Below are 20,827 nucleotides of genomic sequence, written 5' to 3'. Positions count from 1 at the left end.
CCCCCCCCAGGACTCTTATCTTCATCAATATGTGCTAGGAAAGCTGACGGGTGATGTAAGGACCAGGATTAACCCGCAGGGCAGTTTGGGCTACTTGCAACTCCAATTATCAGCAGTCACAGAAAGATGCCACCCAGTCCCTGCACTTGGAGCCCACACCAGAGCTTGCTGCCATCAGCAGGGACTGGGGAAAGTGACAGGACAAGTCCAGCCCGCTCTAATGCCGATTCATTGGGTCTGACGATTGTACCAAAATGCAAGAAATAAAGTGTCATAACGCTCCCCCCCAAAAAAAAAAACAATTCTGGGGAGCATGCACCCGCCCCTGTATGATAAATAAATCCCATATTAAAATCATCATCCGCCTCGGGTCGAATTACACAAAAAATAAACACTTGTAATTGCAAAACATGGACCCTGTCTCCTTACACAGGCTGTAACTGCCAGCATTTCCTGTTTCTGATCTCAGGGTGCCATCAGGGACAAATTTTAACGTGTATATTATTTGTTCCATGCTGTTTGCAAACGATCCCGCTGGCAGTTGTTGTGTGCACGGTGCATCGAGCCCTTGTTGGGGAAAATGAGAGGGGCGGGAGTGATCGCGGAGCGGGGCCGGGCCGGGCCGGAAAGTGACGCTGCGCGGAGTCAGCGGCCCCGGACACCGGCACACCGAGAGCCCGGCACACCGAGACACCGAAAGCCCGGGACATCGAGACACCGAAAGCCCGGGACATCGAGACACTGAAAGCTCGGGACACCGAGACACCGAAAGCCCGGGACATCGAGACACTGAGAGCCCGGCACACCGAGAGCCCGGGACACTGAGAGTCCGGCACACCGGCACACCGAGAGCTCGGGACACCGAGAGAGGAGCCGGCAGCTGGACAAGGACCGGCCCAGCGACACTGAGACACCGGGCGCGGATCCCCAGTGCCGGCCTCGGGGTCCCCGCAGCCTCACCCGGAAGCCCGGGCACCCGCGGCCGGTCGCCGCGTTGTTGGGCCGAGCCCGGGAACAAGGTGAGAACCCGGAGCAGCAGCGGAGAGCCCGCAGGGTAAGGGCAGATATCCCAGGCCGAGGGGAGAGACAGCATCAGGAGAGCACCCCCCCCGGGTAGGGAGTGTCTCCTCCCCCCCCCCCCCCCCAGGGTAAGGAGAGACCCCCCTCAGGGTAAGGAGAGACCCCTCCTCCCCCCCAGGATAAGGAGTGACCCCCCCCTCAGGGTAAGGAGAGACCCCCCCCCCAGGGTAAGGAGTGACCCCCCCCTCCCCCCAGGGTAAGGAGTGACCCCCCCCTCCCCCCAGGGTAAGGAGTGACCCCCCCCTCCCCCCAGGGTAAGGAGTGACCCCCCCCTCCCCCCAGGGTAAGGAGTGACCCCCCCTCCCCCCAGGGTAAGGAGTGACCCCCCCCTCCCCCCAGGGTAAGGAGTGACCCCCCCTCCCCCCGGGGTAAGGAGTGACCCCCCCTCCCCCCAGGGTAAGGAGAGACCCCCCCTCCCCCCAGGGTAAGGAGTGACCCCCCCCTCCCCCCAGGGTAAGGAGTGACCCCCCCCTCCCCCCAGGGTAAGGAGTGACCCCCCCCTCCCCCCAGGGTAAGGAGTGACCCCCCCCTCCCCCCAGGGTAAGGAGTGACCCCCCCCTCCCCCCAGGGTAAGGAGTGACCCCCCCTCCCCCCAGGGTAAGGAGTGACCCCCCCTCCCCCCAGGGTAAGGAGTGACCCCCCCCTCCCCCCAGGGTAAGGAGTGACCCCCCCCCTCCCCCCAGGGTAAGGAGTGACCCCCCCCTCCCCCCAGGGTAAGGAGTGACCCCCCCCTCCCCCCAGGGTAAGGAGTGACCCCCCCCCCTCCCCCCAGGGTAAGGAGTGACCCCCCCCCCTCCCCCCAGGGTAAGGAGTGACCCCCCCTCCCCCCAGGGTAAGGAGTGACCCCCCCCTCCCCCCAGGGTAAGGAGTGACCCCCCCCTCCCCCCAGGGTAAGGAGTGACCCCCCCCTCCCCCCAGGGTAAGGAGTGACCCCCCCCTCCCCCCAGGGTAAGGAGTGACCCCCCCCTCCCCCCAGGGTAAGGAGTGACCCCCCCCTCCCCCCAGGGTAAGGAGTGACCCCCCCCTCCCCCCAGGGTAAGGAGTGACCCCCCCCTCCCCCCAGGGTAAGGAGTGACCCCCCCCTCCCCCCAGGGTAAGGAGTGACCCCCCCCCTCCCCCCAGGGTAAGGAGTGACCCCCCCCTCCCCCCAGGGTAAGGAGTGACCCCCCCCTCCCCCCAGGGTAAGGAGTGACCCCCCCCTCCCCCCAGGGTAAGGAGTGACCCCCCCCTCCCCCCAGGGTAAGGAGTGACCCCCCCCCTCCCCCCAGGGTAAGGAGTGACCCCCCCCCACTCCAGGATAAGGAGAGACCCCCCCCCGACCCCAGGGTAAGGAGAGACCCCCCCCCCCCACTCCAGGATAAGGAGAGACCCCCCCCACTCCAGGATAAGGAGTGACCCCCCCCCAACCCCAGGGTAAGGAGTGACCCCCCCCCCCTCCCCCCAGGGTAAGGAGTGACCCCCCCTCCCCCCAGGGTAAGGAGTGACCCCCCCCTCCCCCCAGGGTAAGGAGTGACCCCCCCCACTCCAGGATAAGGAGAGACCCCCCCCACTCCAGGATAAGGAGTGACCCCCCCCGACCCCAGGGTAAGGAGAGACCCCCCCCCACTCCAGGATAAGGAGAGACCCCCCCCCACTCCAGGATAAGGAGTGACCCCCCCCCCCAACCCCAGGGTAAGGAGTGACCCCCCCCTCCCCCCAGGGTAAGGAGTGACCCCCCCCTCCCCCCAGGGTAAGGAGTGACCCCCCCCTCCCCCCAGGGTAAGGAGTGACCCCCCCCTCCCCCCAGGGTAAGGAGTGACCCCCCCCTCCCCCCAGGGTAAGGAGTGACCCCCCCTCCCCCCAGGGTGAGGAGTGACCCCCCCCTCCCCCCAGGGTAAGGAGTGACCCCCCCTCCCCCCAGGGTAAGGAGTGACCCCCCCCGACCCCAGGGTAAGGAGAGACCCCCCCCACTCCAGGATAAGGAGAGACCCCCCCCACTCCAGGATAAGGAGTGACCCCCCCCCCCCAACCCCAGGATAAGGAGTGACCCCCCCCCCAACCCCAGGATAAGGAGAACCCCCCCCCCCCCCCACCCCAGGGTAAGGAGAGACCCCCCCCCCCCCCTCAGGCTCCTTTATATTATACCCATCTCCAAAGGCAAGGTGGTATATAAATGGAATATTGATTTATTTTTGTGGTTTGTGTTGGAGGAACAATCAGAAGAACAATTGTGTTCACCTTGTGAATTGACACTATTTGAATCATTGATTAGTTTTATATTGTTAGCGATCAGCATTCTCTGAGCAGTGTGCCTGGACCCCCCCGAGAGGTGAGCTTGGGTACAGAGTTAGAGTTTGACCCAGAGCTGTTTGGTCTGAGCACCTCATTGTACTGTTATCTATAGATTATCTCCTGGGTCCAGTGCTGTATTGTGTATGCCTGTGTGCGATGATCTATACTCTTAAACTTAATTTAGAAAGAAAGACTTGCATTTATGTAGCGCCTTTTACAACCTCAGGATGTCCCAAAGATGGTCACGATCACTGCATCTCTGAGATCTTCCGGCATGCTCTCCTCCCTCCAGATGAGAGAGAGATGAGTTCATGTATCTGCGCCAACAGCACCTCTCCGCCATACTTTAGCACTTTAGCAGGGATTCCATCCGCTCCCGTAGCCTTGTTGTTCTTGAGCTGTCTTATGTCTTTTCCTACCTCATGCAACATTGGGGTTTCACTGAGGTGGTGGCGGGTCGCATGCTGCGAGATGGAGTCGAGAACGCTCTAGTCAAAGGCAGAGTCTCGATTGAGGAGATCTTTGAAGTGCTCCTTTCGGTGGGCCCTGACTGCCTCAGTGTCCTTGATGAGTCTTTCCCCGTTCTTGGCCAGCAATGAGGTGGGGCCTTGGGAGTTTGGACCGTAGGTGGCCTTGACTGCGATGAAGAATCCTCGCACATCATGGCTTGTGCTTTCTCCATCCACCACCTGTTCTTTAGGTCCCGGGTTTTTTGTTGGACCTCAGCCTTGAGCCGCCTGTACTGTTGCTTTGCTGCTCCCGAGTTGGGTTGTTGCTTGAGGCTCAGAAATGATCTGCGCTGCGACAGTGTGGACCATTTCCCATACCTCGGGAGCCTCTTTATCAACAAGAGCAGACATTGATGAGGAGATTCCAGTGCGCCAGTGCAGCCTTCGACCGCCTGAGGAAAAGAGTGTTCGAAGACCAGGCCCTCAAATCTACCACCAAGCTCATGGTCTACAGGGCTGTAGTAATACCCGCCCTCCTGTATGGCTCAGAGGCATGGACCATGTACAGTAGACACCTCGTGTTGCTGGAGATCCTACAAATCCCCTGGGAGGACAGGCGCACCAACATCAGCGTCCTCGTCCAGACTAACATCCTCAGCATTGAAGCACTGACCTCACTCGATCAGCTCCGCTGGGCAGGCCACATCGTCGCACGCCAGCCACGAGACCCGCAAAGCAAGTGCTCTATGCTGAGCTCCTTCACGGCAAATGAGCCAAAGGTGGGCAGTGGAAACGTTACAAGGACACCCTCAAAGCCTCCCTGATAAAATGCGACACCCCCACTGACACCTGGGAGTCCCTGGCCAAAGACCGCTCTAAATGGAGGAAGTGCATTCGGGAGGGGGAGGAGAAAAGAAAGACTTGTATTTAAATAACAACAGCCCTCGCCTGGTTCCACTCCTATCTATCCAGTCGTAGCTAGAGCATCACCTGCAATGACTTCTCTTCCCGCTCCCACACCATTATCTCTGGAGTCCCCCAAGGATCTATCCTTGGCCCCCTCCTATTTCTCATCTACATGCTGCTCCATCCCTCTCCACACTGTTCGCAATCATAGTGGCCTATTTGACCCGGCAATGAGCTTTTGATCACTTATATGACCCATCACCGAGACCGCCGACTTCCAACTCGCTAAAGTCGTCCGGCTCCGCCCTTGCCTCAGCTCATCAGGTGTTGCGATGCAACCCTAATCCATCCCAACTTCCGCCCTTCATAAACTTGAACTCAATCCAACGCACGGCTGCCTGTATCGTAACTCACACCAAGCCCTGCTCACCCATCACCCCTGTGCTCGCTGTCCGACAATGGCTCCCGGTCTGGCGATAACTCGATTTTATATTTAAAATTAAAGATTCTCATCCTTGTTTTCAGATCCCTCCATGGCCTCACCCCTCCCTATCTCTGTAACCTCCTCCAGCCCTACACCCCTCCAAGATCTCTGCGCTCCTCCACTTCTGGCCTCCTGTGCATCCCCGAGTTTAATCACTCTGTTGGTGGCCGTGCCTTCTGCTGACTAGGCCCTAAGCTCTGGAATTCCCTCCTTAAGCCTCTCCACCTTTTTACCTCTCTCTTTCCTCCTTTAAAACCTACCTCTTTGACCAAGCTTTTGATCACCTGCCCTAATGTCTCCTTATGTGGCTCGGTGTTAAATCTTGTTTGCTAACGCTCCTGTGAACATTTTGCTACGTTAAAGGTGCTATATAAATGTAAGTTGTTATTTCATTCACATAGCGCCTTTCACGAGCTCAGGACATCCCAATGAGCATCATCGCCAATGAAGTACGTTAGAAGTGTAATCTGTTGTAATGTAGAAGCATGGCAGCAAGCTCCCAGAAACAGTAATGTGATAATGACCAGATAATCTATTTTTAAGTGTAGGTTGAGGGATAAATATTGGCCAGGACACCTGTGTTAACTTTCCTGATCTTCGAAATAGTGCCATGAGATCTTTTACGTCTACCTGAGAGAGCAGACGGGTCTTCGGTTTAACGTCTCATTCGAAAGACGGCACCTCCGACAGTGAGGCATTCCCTCAGTGCTGCACTGGAGCGTCAGCCTAGTTCATGTGTTTGGAGTGGGGCTTGAACCCACAGCCTTCTGACTCAGAGAGGAGACAATTGATGGAAGGACAGAGCAAAACAGTTGTACAGAAATGAATCCTTTTCTAACCTCTGATGTTTGGTTTACAGCCCGAAAGACATTCGACCTTGAGCCACGCAGGGGTGGGTGGAAAATTCCCTTCGGAAATATGGCCACTATCGGACACTTGCACGAGGAGGTCCTGGTGGAGATCTTATCTTACGTTCCTGCTAAAGAGTTGGTTTTGACGTGCCGACTGGTCTGTCGGGTGTGGAAGGAGTTGCTGGACGGGATGCACATTTGGAAGAGAAAGTGTATTCGTGAAGGATTTTTCAAAAGGAACTGGGATATATTCCCAGAGGACTGGAAGAAATTTTATTTCCTGAAACCTATGTTGAGGAATTTGATCAAAAACCCTTGTGCGGAAGGTGGGTGCTCTGCTTACGTTTCTCCTTTGTGTTTCTGTTGCACACTAGGCTCTGGGCAGCATTTACAAAGAGGCCTAGGCCTGTGTTGAATGGTAACCAGTTATGAGTCCAATGCATGGGTTTGTGTCTGTAAAGGAGCAAGAGGTGAAAAAGGATCCTATAAATGGGGCTTCAGCAATATGGTGGACCTGATTTCTATACAATGGCAGGTGGTGATTTAAAATTATTTTTTAATTAGGCTGGTTTAGAGTGGTGGCATTCATTCAAATGGTTCTCTCTATAACTGATAGTAGGGGCCTGCGAGCACCATCGGAGCAGGCCGGGGAGTGGAAGGAGCAGCGTGGCGGTGTACCACTCCAGGGAGCAGCACATGCTGGAGCACGAGAGCAACGGCAGTGAAAAGTGACATCATCAAGGTCCAGGTCTAGGTGATTGGAGCGTGGGCAGGTACAGCAGGAGCGGCGAGGTCGGGGCGAAGGAGCGGCGAGAGAATGTAGAGGGACGTGATCGGGGCCCAGGAGAGGCGAGAGTTCGGGACCCAGAAGAGGCGAGGACCCAGGGGCAGCACGGGCCAGCCCACACTGCGATGTGTGTGCGCACTAGGCCCGTGCAGCAGAGCTGGTCTCCAATCATCTTGGTTAATCCTTGCCACTGGGCCAAGACCTAGCTCTGTCAAGCCCGTGTGGTGGCTGGTGTGCAACGGCCACCACACGTTAAAAAAATCCAAGCACAGGCATCTTCCACCCTTCAAGATTTAATTCGGGACCTGGAATATTAGGTCCTGCATTGAAATAGCTGTGAACTTTTTGACGTGGAAGCAGGTCGTCCTCGATTTGAGGGACTGCCTATGATGATGACTACTGTGGTGGTTGCCCCTGTGAACTTTCCTCAATTGCTCCTCCAAATACCCAACCCCATTCCCCTGCCTGCAATCTCGCTGTGTTCAGGTTAAGGTTCATCATACCATCTCCTGTTCTAACCCATTGGCCTCGGGTGGGAGAGGGTCGGGGATTAATAGGTGAAATGAGCCGGAACGCGAGCCCCAACTGGGCGCTGGGTATCAGGGCGGTCTGAGTTCCCGCCGTAGAAAGGCGGGACACTTATTAACATGTTTAAATTGGGCTCCCACAGTGCAATTGGGAGCCCCATTTGAAGTTGAATGCTGCTGCGCGTGTTTCCCAGCAGCCGGGAAAGGGAGATGGGAGCTGCCAGTTCCACAGGATAAGTGGCAGGAGTGTTCTCCTCCCTATCCCTCGCTATCCCTCGAGGCGGCCTCTTCCAGCCACACCCCCCCCCCCCCCACCCGATTACCAGGGTCCGTCCCCAAGAGTCTTCAGCTGCTGCCTCCTGCCGCTGGTGTTCCCTCCCTCCTGCCCACTGGTCAGGCTGCCCTTCTTACCCCAGGCGGATCCACAAAGCTAACAACGAGGTTCTGCCGTTAAGATCGTCTGGGACTCCGGGTCCCCTGGCCTCGGCCATTTTCAAACATCCCCCACACTCTCCCCATAGAGAGCAGGACAGTTCTCCCCCCAGAACCTCTAACCTAAGAATCGCGTTACTTCCTTCAGTGTTCCCTTCCTCCGACAAGCCACAGGCTTTAAAAACCCAGGCTTGGTGTCACGCAACCGTTAATAAATCTATCTGGCCCACTATTCTACTCTTTGCAACCCTGATGCAGCCTTGTCCTGTGGGCCTTGGCCCTTCACCCAGGTTCTTCAGTGTGAAAAATAAATAATTTAATGGCGTGATTTTTCTTTTTGTTTTCTTTTATTTGTTTTTTTTTAAACAAGAAAGGTGGGTCTGTTTAATTGGCACCTTCTGACGATGTGTACAGAATATTCATGGTGTGGGGGCGTACTTCCAAGGTCTTTTTTATTTAATGCAATGTACGTTCCAGGCCTCAGCCTGACATGTCCCATACACAGGATTACATAGCATGAACGGCACAGAAACAGGCCATTTGGCCCAACCAGACCATGCCGGCGTTTATGCTCCACTCGAGCCTCCTCCTGTCCTTCCTCATCTAACTCGATCAGCATAACCCTCTATTCCCTTCTCCCTCAAATGCTTGTCTAGCCTCCCCTTAAATGCATCTATACTATTCGCTTCAACCACTCCCCGTGGTAGTGAGTTCCACATTCTCACCACTCTCTGGATAAAGAAGTTCCTTCTGAATTCCCTGTTGGATTTCTTCGTGACTATCTTATATTGATGGCCTCGGGTTATACCCTTCCCCACAAATGGAAACACTTTCTCTGTATCCACTCTATCAAAACCTTTCATAATTTTAAAGACCTCTGTTAGGTCACCCCTCAGCCTTTTTTCAAGAGTAAAGAGACCCAGCCTGTTCATCCTTTCTTGATCTGCATAACCTTGTATTTCTGGTATCATCCTTGTAAATCTCCTCTGTACCCTCTCCGGTGCCTCTATATCCTTTTTATAATATGACGACCAGAACTGTGTGCAGTACTCTTAAGTGTAGTCTAACCAAGGCTCAATACAGGTTTAGCATAAACGTAGCCGCCTAACAGTAACTCCAATATTTATGTACTTGTTTAAAGATTTTACCGGGGTCTACTGGACAGAGTCGGTGTTTGAGAGACTGAGATGTGTTATTTCATTGCCCCCTCCACCCCGTGTCAGCTGGAGACATTCCGATGACGAATTGAAACAATGGCTACCAAACAGCAAACAGAGACTGGGAGACTGGGGTTAAAGGTAGTTACTCAGCTGGCAAAAGGAGGGAAATGGTATTCCACAAGGATCAGCGATAGGGCCACTTTTATTCACTATTTACATAACGATTTGGACTCGGGAATTGGAAGTACAATTTCAGAATTTGCGGATCACACCAAATTGGGGGGGTGGGAGAGAGGGGCTGTAGTTAATACAGAGGAGGACTGTGACAAAATACAGAAAGGTCATTAATAAACTTGCAGAATGGGCCTGTGATTGGTAAATTAACTTCAGTGTAGATAAGTGTGAGGTGGTATATTTTGGTAGGAGGCCACATACTCCTTGGAAAATAAGTGTCTAAATGTAGTAGAGAAGCAGAAGGATCGGGGGGTACAGATACACAAATCACAAAGTAGCGACGCAGATTAATAAGGCCAATAAGCAAACAAAGCACTGGGGTTCATTCCTAGATGACGTAAGCAGAGAAGTTACGTTAAACGTGTGTCGAACCTTGGTTAGACCACACTTGGAGTTCTGTGAACAGTTCTGGTATCCATGTTATAAAAAGGATGTAGAGGCACTGGTGACGGTGCAGAAAATGATACCCGAACTGAGAGGTTTTACCGATCAGGACAGATTGAACAGGCTGGGGCTCTTTTCTCTGGAAAAGAGAAGCCTGAGGGGTGACCTGAGAGAGATCTCTGATTATGAAAGGGTTCGATAGGGTAGACATAGAGAAGCTGTTTTCACTTGCAGGGGAGACTAGAACTCGGGCTATATAAAATAGTCGCTATCAAATCCAATAGGGAATTCAGGAGAAGCTTCTTTACCCAGAGAGTGTTCAGAATCCCGTGCCCATCTTTCCTGGAACTCTATCAAGTTTCCACAGCACTGAAACCATCCTGATCAAAGTCACAAATGACATCCTATATGACTGTGACCATGGTAAACTATCCTTCCTCATCCTTCTTGACCTGTCTGCCGCCTTTGACATGGCTGACCACACCATTCCGCTCCAACGCCTCTCCACCGTCGTCCAGCTGGGTGGGACTGCACTTGCCTGGTTTCATCCCTATCTATCCAGTCATAGCCAGAGAATCACCTGCGATGGCTTCTCTTCCCACTCCCACACCGTTGTCTCGGGGATCTATCCTTGGCCCTGCCTATTTCTGATCTGCATGCCCCCCCCCCCTCGGTGACATCATCCAAAAACACAATGTCCTCATGTACACTGACGACACCCAGCTCGACCTCACCACCACCTCTCTCGATCCCTTCACTGTCACTCAATGATCAGACTGCTTGACCAACACCCAGTACTGGGTGAGCAGAAACTTCCTCCAACTGAATACTGAGAAGACCGAAGCCATTGCCGTTGGTCCCCACCACAAACTCCATTCCCTCGCCATCGACTCCATCCCTCTCCCATACAACTGTGAGGCTGAGCCAGACCGTTCGCAACCTTGGTGTCGCATTAGATCCCGAGATGAGCTTCCGATCGCATATCCGCTCTATCACCAAGACCGCCTATTTCCACCTCCATAACATCGCCCGACTCTGGCCCTATCTCAGCTTTTCTGCTTCAGAAATCCTGATCCATGCCTTTGTTACCTTTACACTTGACTATTGTAACGCTCTCCTGGCTGACCTCCCAACTTCCAGCCTCCGTAAACTTGAGTTCAGTCAAAACTATGCTGCCTGTATTCTAACTCGCACCAAGTCCCGTTCACCCATCACCCCTGTGTCGATGACTTACCGGTCTGGCAACACCTCGATTTTAAAAATTCAAATTTTTGTTTTTAAATCGCTCCGTAGCCTCGCCCCTCCCTATCTCTGTAACCTCCTCCAGCTCTACAACCCTCTGTGATTTCTGCGCTCCTCCAATTCTGACTTCTTGCACATCCCTTATTTTAATCATTCCATTATTGGCGGCCGTGCCTTCAGCTGCCCAGGCCCAAGCTCTGGAATTCCCTCCCTAAATCTCTCCGCCTCTCTACCTCTCTCTCCTCCTTTAAGACACCCCTTAAAACTTACCTCATTTGCCGTAATATCTCCTTATGTGGCTCAGTGTCACATTTTATTTGATAACGCTCCTGTAAAGCGCCATGGAATGTTTTACTAAGTTAAAGGTGCGAGATAATACAAATTGTTGATAAATGTGGAACTCGGTATGACGAGGAGTAGTTGCGACGTCTAGCATAGATGCATTTAAGGAGATCCTAGATAAACACATGAGGGCAAAAGGAATAAAAGGGTATGTTGATGGGGTAAGATGAAGAGACATAGAAACATAGAAAATAGGTGTAGGAGTAGGCCATTCGGCCCTTCGAGCCTGCACCGCCATTCAATAAGATCATGGCTGATCATTCCCTCAGTAACCCTTTCCTGCTTTCTCTCCATACCCCTTGGTCCCCTTAGCCTCTTGGTCCCTCTTGAATATATCCAATGAACTGGCATCAACAACTCTCTGCGGCAGGGAATTCCACAGGTTAACAAGTCTCTGAGTGAAGAAGTTTCTCCTCATCTCAGTCCTAAATGGCCTACCCCTTATCCTAAGACTATGCCCCCTGGTTCTGGACTTCCCCAACATCGGGAACATTCTTCCCGCATCTAACCTGTCCTGTCCCGTCAGAAGGGTAGGAGTAGTCTCGAATGGAGCAGAAACGCCAGCATGAGTCTGTTGGGCCGAATGACCTGTTTCAGTGTTGTAAATACTATGCAACACCATGGAAAAATGTTCAAGATTTTAAAGCTATTGCGCAGGTAAAACTAGTTTTCAGAAGGCCCTCGGTGGCCTCAGTCAGGGGATCACGCTCGGGATTCTATCATTCCCTTAGTGCCCATGGGTTCGGGCGGGTTACACCAGGTGCTTCTCCTCCCGATTGGGCGAGTGTGTTTGGATGCTGCCCGAGGTTGGGACCAAGATCAGTTACGATTCACCCATGGTCAAATAGCCTGCCGTCGCTCGCTGTCCAGTCTCGCCTGTGAAGAAGGGCTAATTGGCTAAGATCATTGAAGACTTGCCAGCGACTGAAAATCGATAGAGAGCATGAGCCCGCACCTTTGGGAGAGGAGGGGAAAGTTTGAATGTTATTTTGAGGGAATATCCAGAATTGAGCTACTAATGATGCATTGCAAAAGCAAAAAACCCTTCTCCCTTCTGTCTCTACTTCCTGTTTACAATGATGAGCAGGAAAAGCCCCTCGGGTTCATCTCACACTTGAAGGAATTCAGTGTTCACTACATGAGCCGACAGCCTGTTCCAGAGGCCCACTGTTCTCTGGGGAAAGAACCTTCTCCTACATCGAACCTAGATCTGGCCTTGCAGAATTTGTGACTGTGACCCTGGTCCTCCCGAACCTATTTAAGCTGAAACAAACTATCTGCACCAACAAAATCTATTCCCTTTGTCATCTTCTCAATGCACATATAAAGCGGTTTGGGGCACTGTTGAGTGAAGCAATAAGATGCAGTATAAAATGTAAGTTCTTCTTTCATTGCCTGATTTTATTGTCTGTTCTTGCAGAAAATTTTCAGTTTTGGACCATTGATGTTAATGGTGGAGATGAATGGAAAATAGAGAGCTTACCAGGGGGCCAGGGAGAAACCTTCCCCAACAGAAACATCAACAAATATTTTGTGACATCATATGGGTAAGAACTTCATAACACACTGACTTTCGAGTAGAGCTCATGGCGTGGCCTCCCTCCCCATTGACATCCTTCGCCTCATTGCCTCATAACAGCATAAGAATTAGGAGCAGGAGTAGGCCATTCGGCCCCTCGAGCCTGCTCCACCTTTCAATAAGATCATGGCTAATCTTCTACCTCAACTCCACTTTCCTGCACTGTCCCCATATCCCTTGATTCCCTTAAAATTCAAAAATCTATCGATCTCAGACTTGAATATACTCAGTGACTGAGCCTCCATAGCCCTCTGGGGTAGAGAATTCCAAAGATTCACCATCCTCTGAGTGAAGAAGCTTCTCCTCATTTCAGTCCTAAATGGCCGACCCCTTATTCTGAGACTATGACACCTGGTTCTAGACTCCCCAACCAGAGGAAACATCCTCCCTGCAGCTACCCTGTCTAGCCCTGTGAGAATTTTGTATGTTTCAATGAGATCACCTCTCATTCTTCTAAACTCTAGAAAATATAGGCCGAGTCTACTCCATCTCTCCTCATAGGATAATCCCCCCCATCCCAGGAGTCAGTCTGGTGAACCTTTGTTGCACTTCCTCTATGGCAAGTATATCCTTCCTTGGGTAAGGGGACCAAAACTGTACCCAATACTGCTGGTGTGGATGTCCTACTCCAGGTCCTCTCCTACTCCAGGTCCTCTGGTGTCAAATGAAAGTGCAGTTCCCACATCTGCTCCATTGCTCCAGCTGGCTTCAGGAAGCTCGTGCCAAATCCTCTCTTTACCCCCCCCCCCCCCCCCCCCCCCAGTAAGAAAGAAAGATTTGGATTTATATCACGACCACCGCACGACTCAAAACGTTTTACAGCCAATACTTTTGGAGTGTAGTCACTGTTGTAATGTGGGAAACGCAGCAGCCAATTTGTGCACAGCAAGCTCCCACAAACCGCAATGTGATAATGAGCAGATAATCTGTTTTATGTTATGTTGATTGAGGGTTAAATATTGGCCCCAGGACACCGGGAATAACTCCCCTGCTCTTGGGACTTGAACACACAACCTTCTGACTGCGAGGCGAGAGTGCTACCCACTGAGCCACAGCTGATACTATGTCTTACAATGCTGCCATGGTCAAGGCTCCTTGAACTCTGCTCTCCTGTTCCTCCTTAGCTGACAATACATGTTCTTCATCCTCCCATCATTCTTGCTGTGTTGAACTCGAGACTCCGTGCACCATCTTCCGCTCCGATACGTTCCTTCCAGCACCTCCAGTCATTGCCTGTCCACGCTTTCCCTTCCTCGGACACCCTACAAGCTTTTCAAACCGGAGCTTTTGACCCCTGACCCTGGCATGCTGCTTTTCCTTTTGTTCTCTGATTTCCTGTTTCCTCCTTCATCCTGCTCGCCTAAAACTTGGCCTTTGCCTTTACTTTGGTTTTTAAATTTAAAGGAAAAACAGTTGTTGTAAGGTTAAACAAGTGGTTGAAGGTTCTCTGTGGACTGCCGTGCTGCAAGGATACGGAGATGGCTTCGAGCTTCCCATCCCGCTGCCCTGTTTGAGCAGGGCGTGTTTGCTACATGCACTGACCCGGGAGTGGTCGTCAGAAAATGAGTGGGTTATGTTCAGAAAGGAAGTGCGGATATCTCGATGGGTAACTGCAGCAGTCAGTAACTGCACCAGTGTAGAGCCACACACAGCAGGCTAATCGCAGGCTTTGGCTGCAGTGGCTGATCTCAATTGGGGTTCAGCTCATCAGCTAGCTCAGCGCGGACTGAGGGTCAGACTTGGCATCTCCCTTGTCCGTGCAGCTCCGCTCCACTCTGCTGGTGCATCCAGCGACTGAGTCACAGGGGTGCCTGTCCTTTGACCTGTCTCACTAGGTCAGCCACGCTGAGTTGGTAGCACTCCCGCCTCACCGGCTTTTCCGTAAGTTTAAAGGGAGCGCACAGTGAAAGAAATGGGCAGCGCAGAACAAAGTGCAGCTTACAGGAAACATTGGGGGGGGGGGGGGGAGAGGAGGAGGGAGGAGGGGGAGGGGGAGGGGGACGGGGACGGGCCTCTGAGTCAGAAGGTTGTGGGTTCAGGTCCCACTCCAGGGACTTGAGTACAAAATCTAGGCTGACACTCCAGTGCAGTGCTGAGGGAGCGCTGCACTGTCGGAGGTGCCACCTTTCGGATGAGATGTTAAACCAAGGCACTGTCAGGTGGTCGTAAAAGATCCCATGGCACTATTTCAAAGAAGAGCAGGGGAGTTCTTCCCCAGTCTCCTGGCCAATATTTATATCTCAACCAACATTGCTAAAGAAAAGATAATCTGGTCATTATCACATTGTTGTTTGTGGGAGCTTTCTGTGCGCACATTGGTAGCTGCATTTCCTACATTACAACAGTGACTAAACTTCAAAAAGTACTTCATTGGCTGTGAAGTGCTTTAGGATGTCCTGGGGTTATGAAAGGCGCTATATAAACGCACGTTCTTTCTTAGCTTTAAACGCAGTCTATTTATGCTCTTGTGTTTCTCCCTGGCAGATTATGCCGGAAATCTCAGATCATTGATCTGGTGGCAAATGGGCTTTGGGGAAATCTGCTTGACGCAATGCAGCCTAAAATTGTAGTGAGCGATTGGTAAGTATTGATCCTTCCATCCAGTAATACTTGATTGGATATCTGCAATGTGAGAAGGTTGATTGATAACGTTAGGTAGAATTAAGCAGAAAAATGTAAGCAAATTCACTATGGGTTGAGAAAAATATTCTTGGTTTATAAATAGACAATAATGGATATATATAGTGGGCGTAAGTTACAGACTGAATACTAATTGGGTGTAAACAGTTTCTATGTAGCATAACCTGTACTCTAAAATTAGTTACAAATTGTAACGTAATTGAGGGGGTTTGCGTATAGAATAAGGAATACACTGAAAGAATAGAAGGATTATACAGCTAGGGTGGGAGACGTCCGTGTGGAGCATAAACACCGGCACAGACCAGTTTCTGTGCTGTAAATTCTATGCAAGCTTAAAGAATGACCATGGACAGGGTTGTGTGTGTGCTGCACTGTCGGTGCATTGTCCCGAGCTGTAATATTGAAATCCCGTTCTGGACTGGTGGCAGGTATGCGGGGAGACGCGACTGCGGGTGTGTGTACAACTTGGTGGTGGAGCTGCTGAGTAAAGATCGGACCCTCATCCAGCGCTACGAGTCCGAGACGATCACAATCCCGCAGTGGAGTGATGCACAGTGGAACGAGGTATCTCGTCTTATTCACGTTTTAGTCCATTTTCTGTATCTGTAATGAGTGCTTCTGTAACTAGAACAACGATGATAACTTGCATTTATATAGCACCTTTAACGTAATGAAACGTCCCAAGGTGCTTCACAGGAGTTTTATGCGATTAAAAATTTGACACTTGAGCCGCATAAGTAGAAATTAGCGCAGGGAAAGAGGTAGGTTTTAAGGAGCGATTTAGGAGGAAAGAGAGGGATTTAGGGAAGGAGTTCCAGAGCTTGGGGCCGAGGCAACAGAAGGCTTGGCCACCAATGGTTGAGCGATTATAATCCGGGATGCTCAAGAGGGAAGAATTAGAGGAGCGCAGACATCTCGGGTGGGGATGGTCGGGGGGCGGGGGGGGGGGGGGTGCGGGGGGCGGGGTGGGTGCGGGGTGCGGGGTGGGTGCGGGGTGCGGGGGTTGTTGTGGGGCTGGGGTTGTTGTGGGGCTGGAGAAGATTACAGAGGTATGGAGGGGTGAGGCCATGGAGGGATTTGAGAATGAGAATTTTGAATTCGAGGTGTTGCTTAACCGGTAGCCAATGTAGGTCAGTGAGCACAAGGGTGATGGGTGAGCGGGACTTGGAGCGAGTTAGGACACGGGCAGCCGAGTTTTGGATCTTCTCTAATTTACGTAGGATAGAACGTGGGAGGCCAGCCAGGATTACGTTGGAATAGTCAAGTTTAGAGAAGGGAAATAACAAGCCTTTGATCACCGTGTGACTGTGGATGTGTTCAGCCAGCGGGTGGTGTCCATGAAATCGATCTCCCACTCTTCCTTTCTCCTCGTCCTCTTTCCCTGCACCCTCCCCCCCCCCCCCCCCCACTCCACCTCGTACTTCCCCCTTCCCCTCTCCATCCCCCATTCCTTCTCTCCCCCTTTGTCCTCCGCGGTGTCACCCACACGGCTATTTCCTCACATGCAAGTCTCTGCTGTCTGCATAGGCCAGCTATTCGACAGTAGAAGGCATTACGAGTCGGGTCCTTCCTTTTTCCCCATTGTCTATGCACATGTGGGAATGCGCTTTCAGGAGACGTTGGATAGTTTCCCCAGGAGCGGGGGCCCTGCCTGATGCCTTCCTCTCCCTGGATGTGAGGCTGCGAGACCAGGTGTAGTCGCTCCACTGGTGGAGATCAGCCAGCTCCACACCGGCTGGAAATGGGACCTGGGACCTTCTCGCTCTGCGTGCTTTCACTTTGCGTTTTTGTTCTTCCACGTCCCGTGTCGGCGATAAGCGCAGAGTACATGTTCGAATCATTGTTTCACATGCTGTGATAATTGGCGGTGCGTCTTGTGTTACAGATGACCCACGTTTTCAAGGATTATGGGCCTGGTGTTCGATATGTTCACTTCTCGCACAAGGGGAGAGATACGCAGTTCTGGGCAGGCTGGTATGGCGTGCGAGTCACCAACAGCAGCGTTATTATCGAACCGTGACCGTGACGGCTCCAGAGTCCGACTCAATGAATAATACCAAATATTTTATCAAACCATGAAACCGAAGCAAAACTGCACGGAAGCTGGAATTCTGTAATAAAAACCGAAAATGCTCGAAAACACTCAGCCGATCAGGCAGCATCTGTGGCGAGAGAAACAGAGTTAATGTTTCAGGCACAGAACCTTTCAGGACAGTTCTGACGAAGGGTCACTGACCTGAAACGTTAACTCTCTTTCTCTCTCCATAGGAGCTGCCTGACTTGCTGAGTATTTCCAGTATTTTCTGACTTTTATCAAATGGTCTGGTTAAATCCTAATTTCCGTTTGTACCTTGCGTATGAGTTTACCGTTGAAGCCACTTTATTATTTGTGAATAACCTCTGGGTACTGACGCTTTCCTGGTATCGTCCTCCTCTCCTCTACCTGGCCCAATTAAGAGATTATAAAGCAGATACATTGTCTAAGGAACCTGACCTGTTTCAGGTTAAGCAGTTTAGGAGAGCTTTATTCAAGTTGCAGTAATGTGCTGTCCTGTGATTGGGTTGCACTGGGTAGGCTCCCACTTCTGTGTGAAATCACCTTAAGTGAGTGGAGTCTCCCTAAGCCCCCAACCACTCTTTCCAGTCACTGACGCCTAGTTAAGAGGGAACTGGAGGATAAAACCCCTGAAATTGGGAGTCTTCATTGGAGCAGTAAGCTGTTTCTCAAAACCGTACTGACTATTTTTTAGAATTCTTTATTTTTTTACATTGACACTTGAGTATTTTGCAGAAATAATCCTTTCCTCTTTACTTGGCTCAATTTAATTAAAAGCAGATTGTTTATGGGATTGGCATTGAGATGCAGATTATTAGCAATGACTGCGTTAGCACTTTTGGGGACGTCTCTCTGTCCATTACTTTAACAAATTCCTTCATCCACCATTTTACATGGTGGATGAAGGAATCTCGTACAGGTTAACATCACGGCACAATTTCAACCCGACTGTGTCTGAATTCTTTTACTTGAGGTACAAACCGAATGACACAATGGGGGATCCAGCGGGTGGAATCCATTCCATTCTTGATTAAAGAACTTGTAATATTTGTGTCTGTTCTGTATCGCCTGCGTGTCCCCGTCTTCTCGTTGCTGCGTGCCTTTCTTACTGCCCTTTTCACCTGCTCGCCTTAAATGTGGTTAAAGAGGCAAATGCTTCATGGAAAGAAAGTGGTTTGGCAAACGCACTTTAGTTTCCGCACAAAACACGTGATGCAAACGCCATTGAAAGGCACCAACTCGCCATTGGTGTGTGACGCCATTTTGCTGGCACATGAATTTCCTGGCTCTCTTCCCCCACCCCCTGCCCACTACCTAATAAAAAGGAAGGTTTTTTTCCCCCCAAACATCCTATTTTTTTCATGAAGACAGTTCCCCTTTTAACTGTATTTTTGTGTTGAGACATTTTTGAAATGATATTTTTCTCGGATCCTTGGTGGATTTGGTGTGCTGTTTTCACCCATTTGTTAATCTGTTTATTTTATAAAGCTGAACGAATGCATTTAAAATGGAGTGCTGGGGATATCCTACAAATTGCTGTAACGCATTTGGCAGAAATATCATTGAGAGCAATTTCACCATGTCTACTTTCAGTGTTTGAGACAAATCTGCTTTAGAGTAACTGTGAGCGTTTGTGATACGCTCTTGATCCCAACAACTGAGCAATGTTATTTAGTAAAAGATCAACCGATGCTTGTTACCATCTTGAAATAAACCTGTGTTAGTTTCCAAGGTTACTTCTGCTCTGTGATTGGCTGGCTGCAGAGTTCCAATCCAAGAGTGTTGGTCGGCTGAAATAGAAACAGACTTGCTGGAAACGCACATCAGGTCACTCGGTCTGTATCTGAAAGGGAGAAGACACGGTAATTGTTCAGGTGCGACCAGAAAAATTACCTGATCTTTCGTGTTCTGATGTTGATCAGTTTTTCTGCGCATTTCCACCACGTTCGGATAGGTTTTACTGATTCTCAATCTCAACCGGAATGCCGTCCGCCAGGGGCGCTTATCAGGATTTCGGGGTGGGGGGAGTTGGAATTCTCCAGGCCTCGCGGGACTTTCCTGAACAGTGGCGTAAATTTGTAACATTTATCCTATTTTCATAATACGAAGAATCTGAAATCACCATAAGCCACTTTGGAGACCAATGTGACTGAGAGCTTTTGCACTGATAAGGTCTCACTGTCTAGAGGTGCTTACTGTGAGCACATGCTGTTGGTAATGATAAAGACTATTAACCCTTGTGTATCCACCGAAGTATCATTCCAGCTTGTCTGAATGAAGAAAACCCACGTGTCCTCTTGTGAATGCACTGTAAATGGGCACCGTCTGCACCGGCCTCTGTTTTAGCCCCATTGTGTTGTGCAAATGCCTTCTGTAATAAACTGCCGATGCAGACACTATATACAATAAAGTGATCCTTAAATATTCAAAGTAGTTCAGGTGGAATTGTTCTGGAAAGTCGGTCAGACTAAGTCACCCAGTGTGGTTGACCGCAAAAATGTCTGTGTCTCACACCACGTTATTAACTAACTCCGTCATCCTACTTTTCAGCCAATCAGACGTGGCAGATTTTAAAACCTTTTTCTTCCCGCTATTTAAATAACCTCCCGTGCTGTGCTTCCAAGGAGATGTCACTGTCCTGATGTATGATTTGTACATACTTTGGGCGTAGAAGAGGGATGTCGTTTGTATATCTGCACGTATAACAAAAGATAGACTTGCATTTATATAGTGCCTTTCATGAACACCGGACATCCCAAAGCGTTTAGAGCCAATTAAGTACTTTTGGAGTGTAGTCACTGTTGTAATGTGGGAAACACGGTGTTGTGTATGCAATAACTGTTAGACTGTGAGTACTGTTTAACTCCAAGAGGTGTGACCTTGGCTCTGCTTTATTAAGGCCCAAAGTGACTAATATACAAAATGGCTAGCCTTTTATATTTGGACTGCACACACGTGTGTGCAGCCCAATGGCCTCCAACAGTGACGCCATCTAGTGGCTAGTGATACCAAAAATACACACGTGACACACGGCAGCCAATTTGCACATAGCAAGTTCCCGCAATCAGCAATGTGATAATGACCAGATAATCTGTTTTTTTGTTATGCTGATTGAGGGTTAAATATTGGCCAGCACACTGGGGCTAACTACACTGCTGTTGCCATGTTACACAATAGTGCCATGGGATCTTTTACGTACACTTGAAATTGCAGATGGGGCCTGGGTTTAATGTCTCATCTAAAAAATTGCACCTCCGACAGTGCAGCACTCCCTCAGCACTGCACTGGAGTGTCAGCCTAGATTTATGTGCTCCAGTCCCTGGAGTGGGACTTGAACCCGCAACCTGAGCTCCCAGCACAGAGCCCGGCCTGGGGCTATGGCCCAGGCCCCGAGCTGCACAGG

The 20,827-nt window shown here is 50.8% G+C and overlaps 1 protein-coding gene across 1 annotated transcript; it reads left to right on the top strand.

Moving 5' to 3' along the window:
• Window positions 1–801: 801 nt before the first annotated feature.
• LOC139228788 (F-box only protein 6-like) lies at window positions 802–19,854 on the top strand. Its single transcript, XM_070860159.1, has 6 exons — window positions 802–1,019; window positions 6,050–6,367; window positions 12,570–12,696; window positions 15,213–15,308; window positions 15,797–15,932; window positions 17,254–19,854. The coding sequence occupies exons 2-6, from the start codon at window positions 6,109–6,111 to the stop codon at window positions 17,386–17,388; spliced, it is 753 nt and encodes a 250-aa protein (XP_070716260.1). The 5' UTR covers window positions 802–1,019; window positions 6,050–6,108; the 3' UTR covers window positions 17,389–19,854.
• The last annotated feature ends 973 nt before the right edge of the window (window positions 19,855–20,827 follow it).

This window comes from Pristiophorus japonicus, chromosome 18, assembly GCF_044704955.1.
Source record: "Pristiophorus japonicus isolate sPriJap1 chromosome 18, sPriJap1.hap1, whole genome shotgun sequence".
Taxonomy (NCBI): Eukaryota; Metazoa; Chordata; class Chondrichthyes; family Pristiophoridae; genus Pristiophorus; species Pristiophorus japonicus.
This window is presented reverse-complemented; position numbering and strand designations above follow the sequence as displayed.

Excerpts from the sequence above, each read along its gene's own strand:
- LOC139228788 (XM_070860159.1), top strand. The coding sequence starts at position 6,109 with ATGGCCACTATCGGACACTTGCACGAGGAGGTCCTGGTGGAGATCTTA. Across the intron at positions 12,697-15,212 it reads TATTTTGTGACATCATATGG|ATTATGCCGGAAATCTCAGA; the intron begins GTAAGAACTTCA and ends TCTCCCTGGCAG. Across the intron at positions 15,309-15,796 it reads AAAATTGTAGTGAGCGATTG|GTATGCGGGGAGACGCGACT; the intron begins GTAAGTATTGAT and ends GACTGGTGGCAG.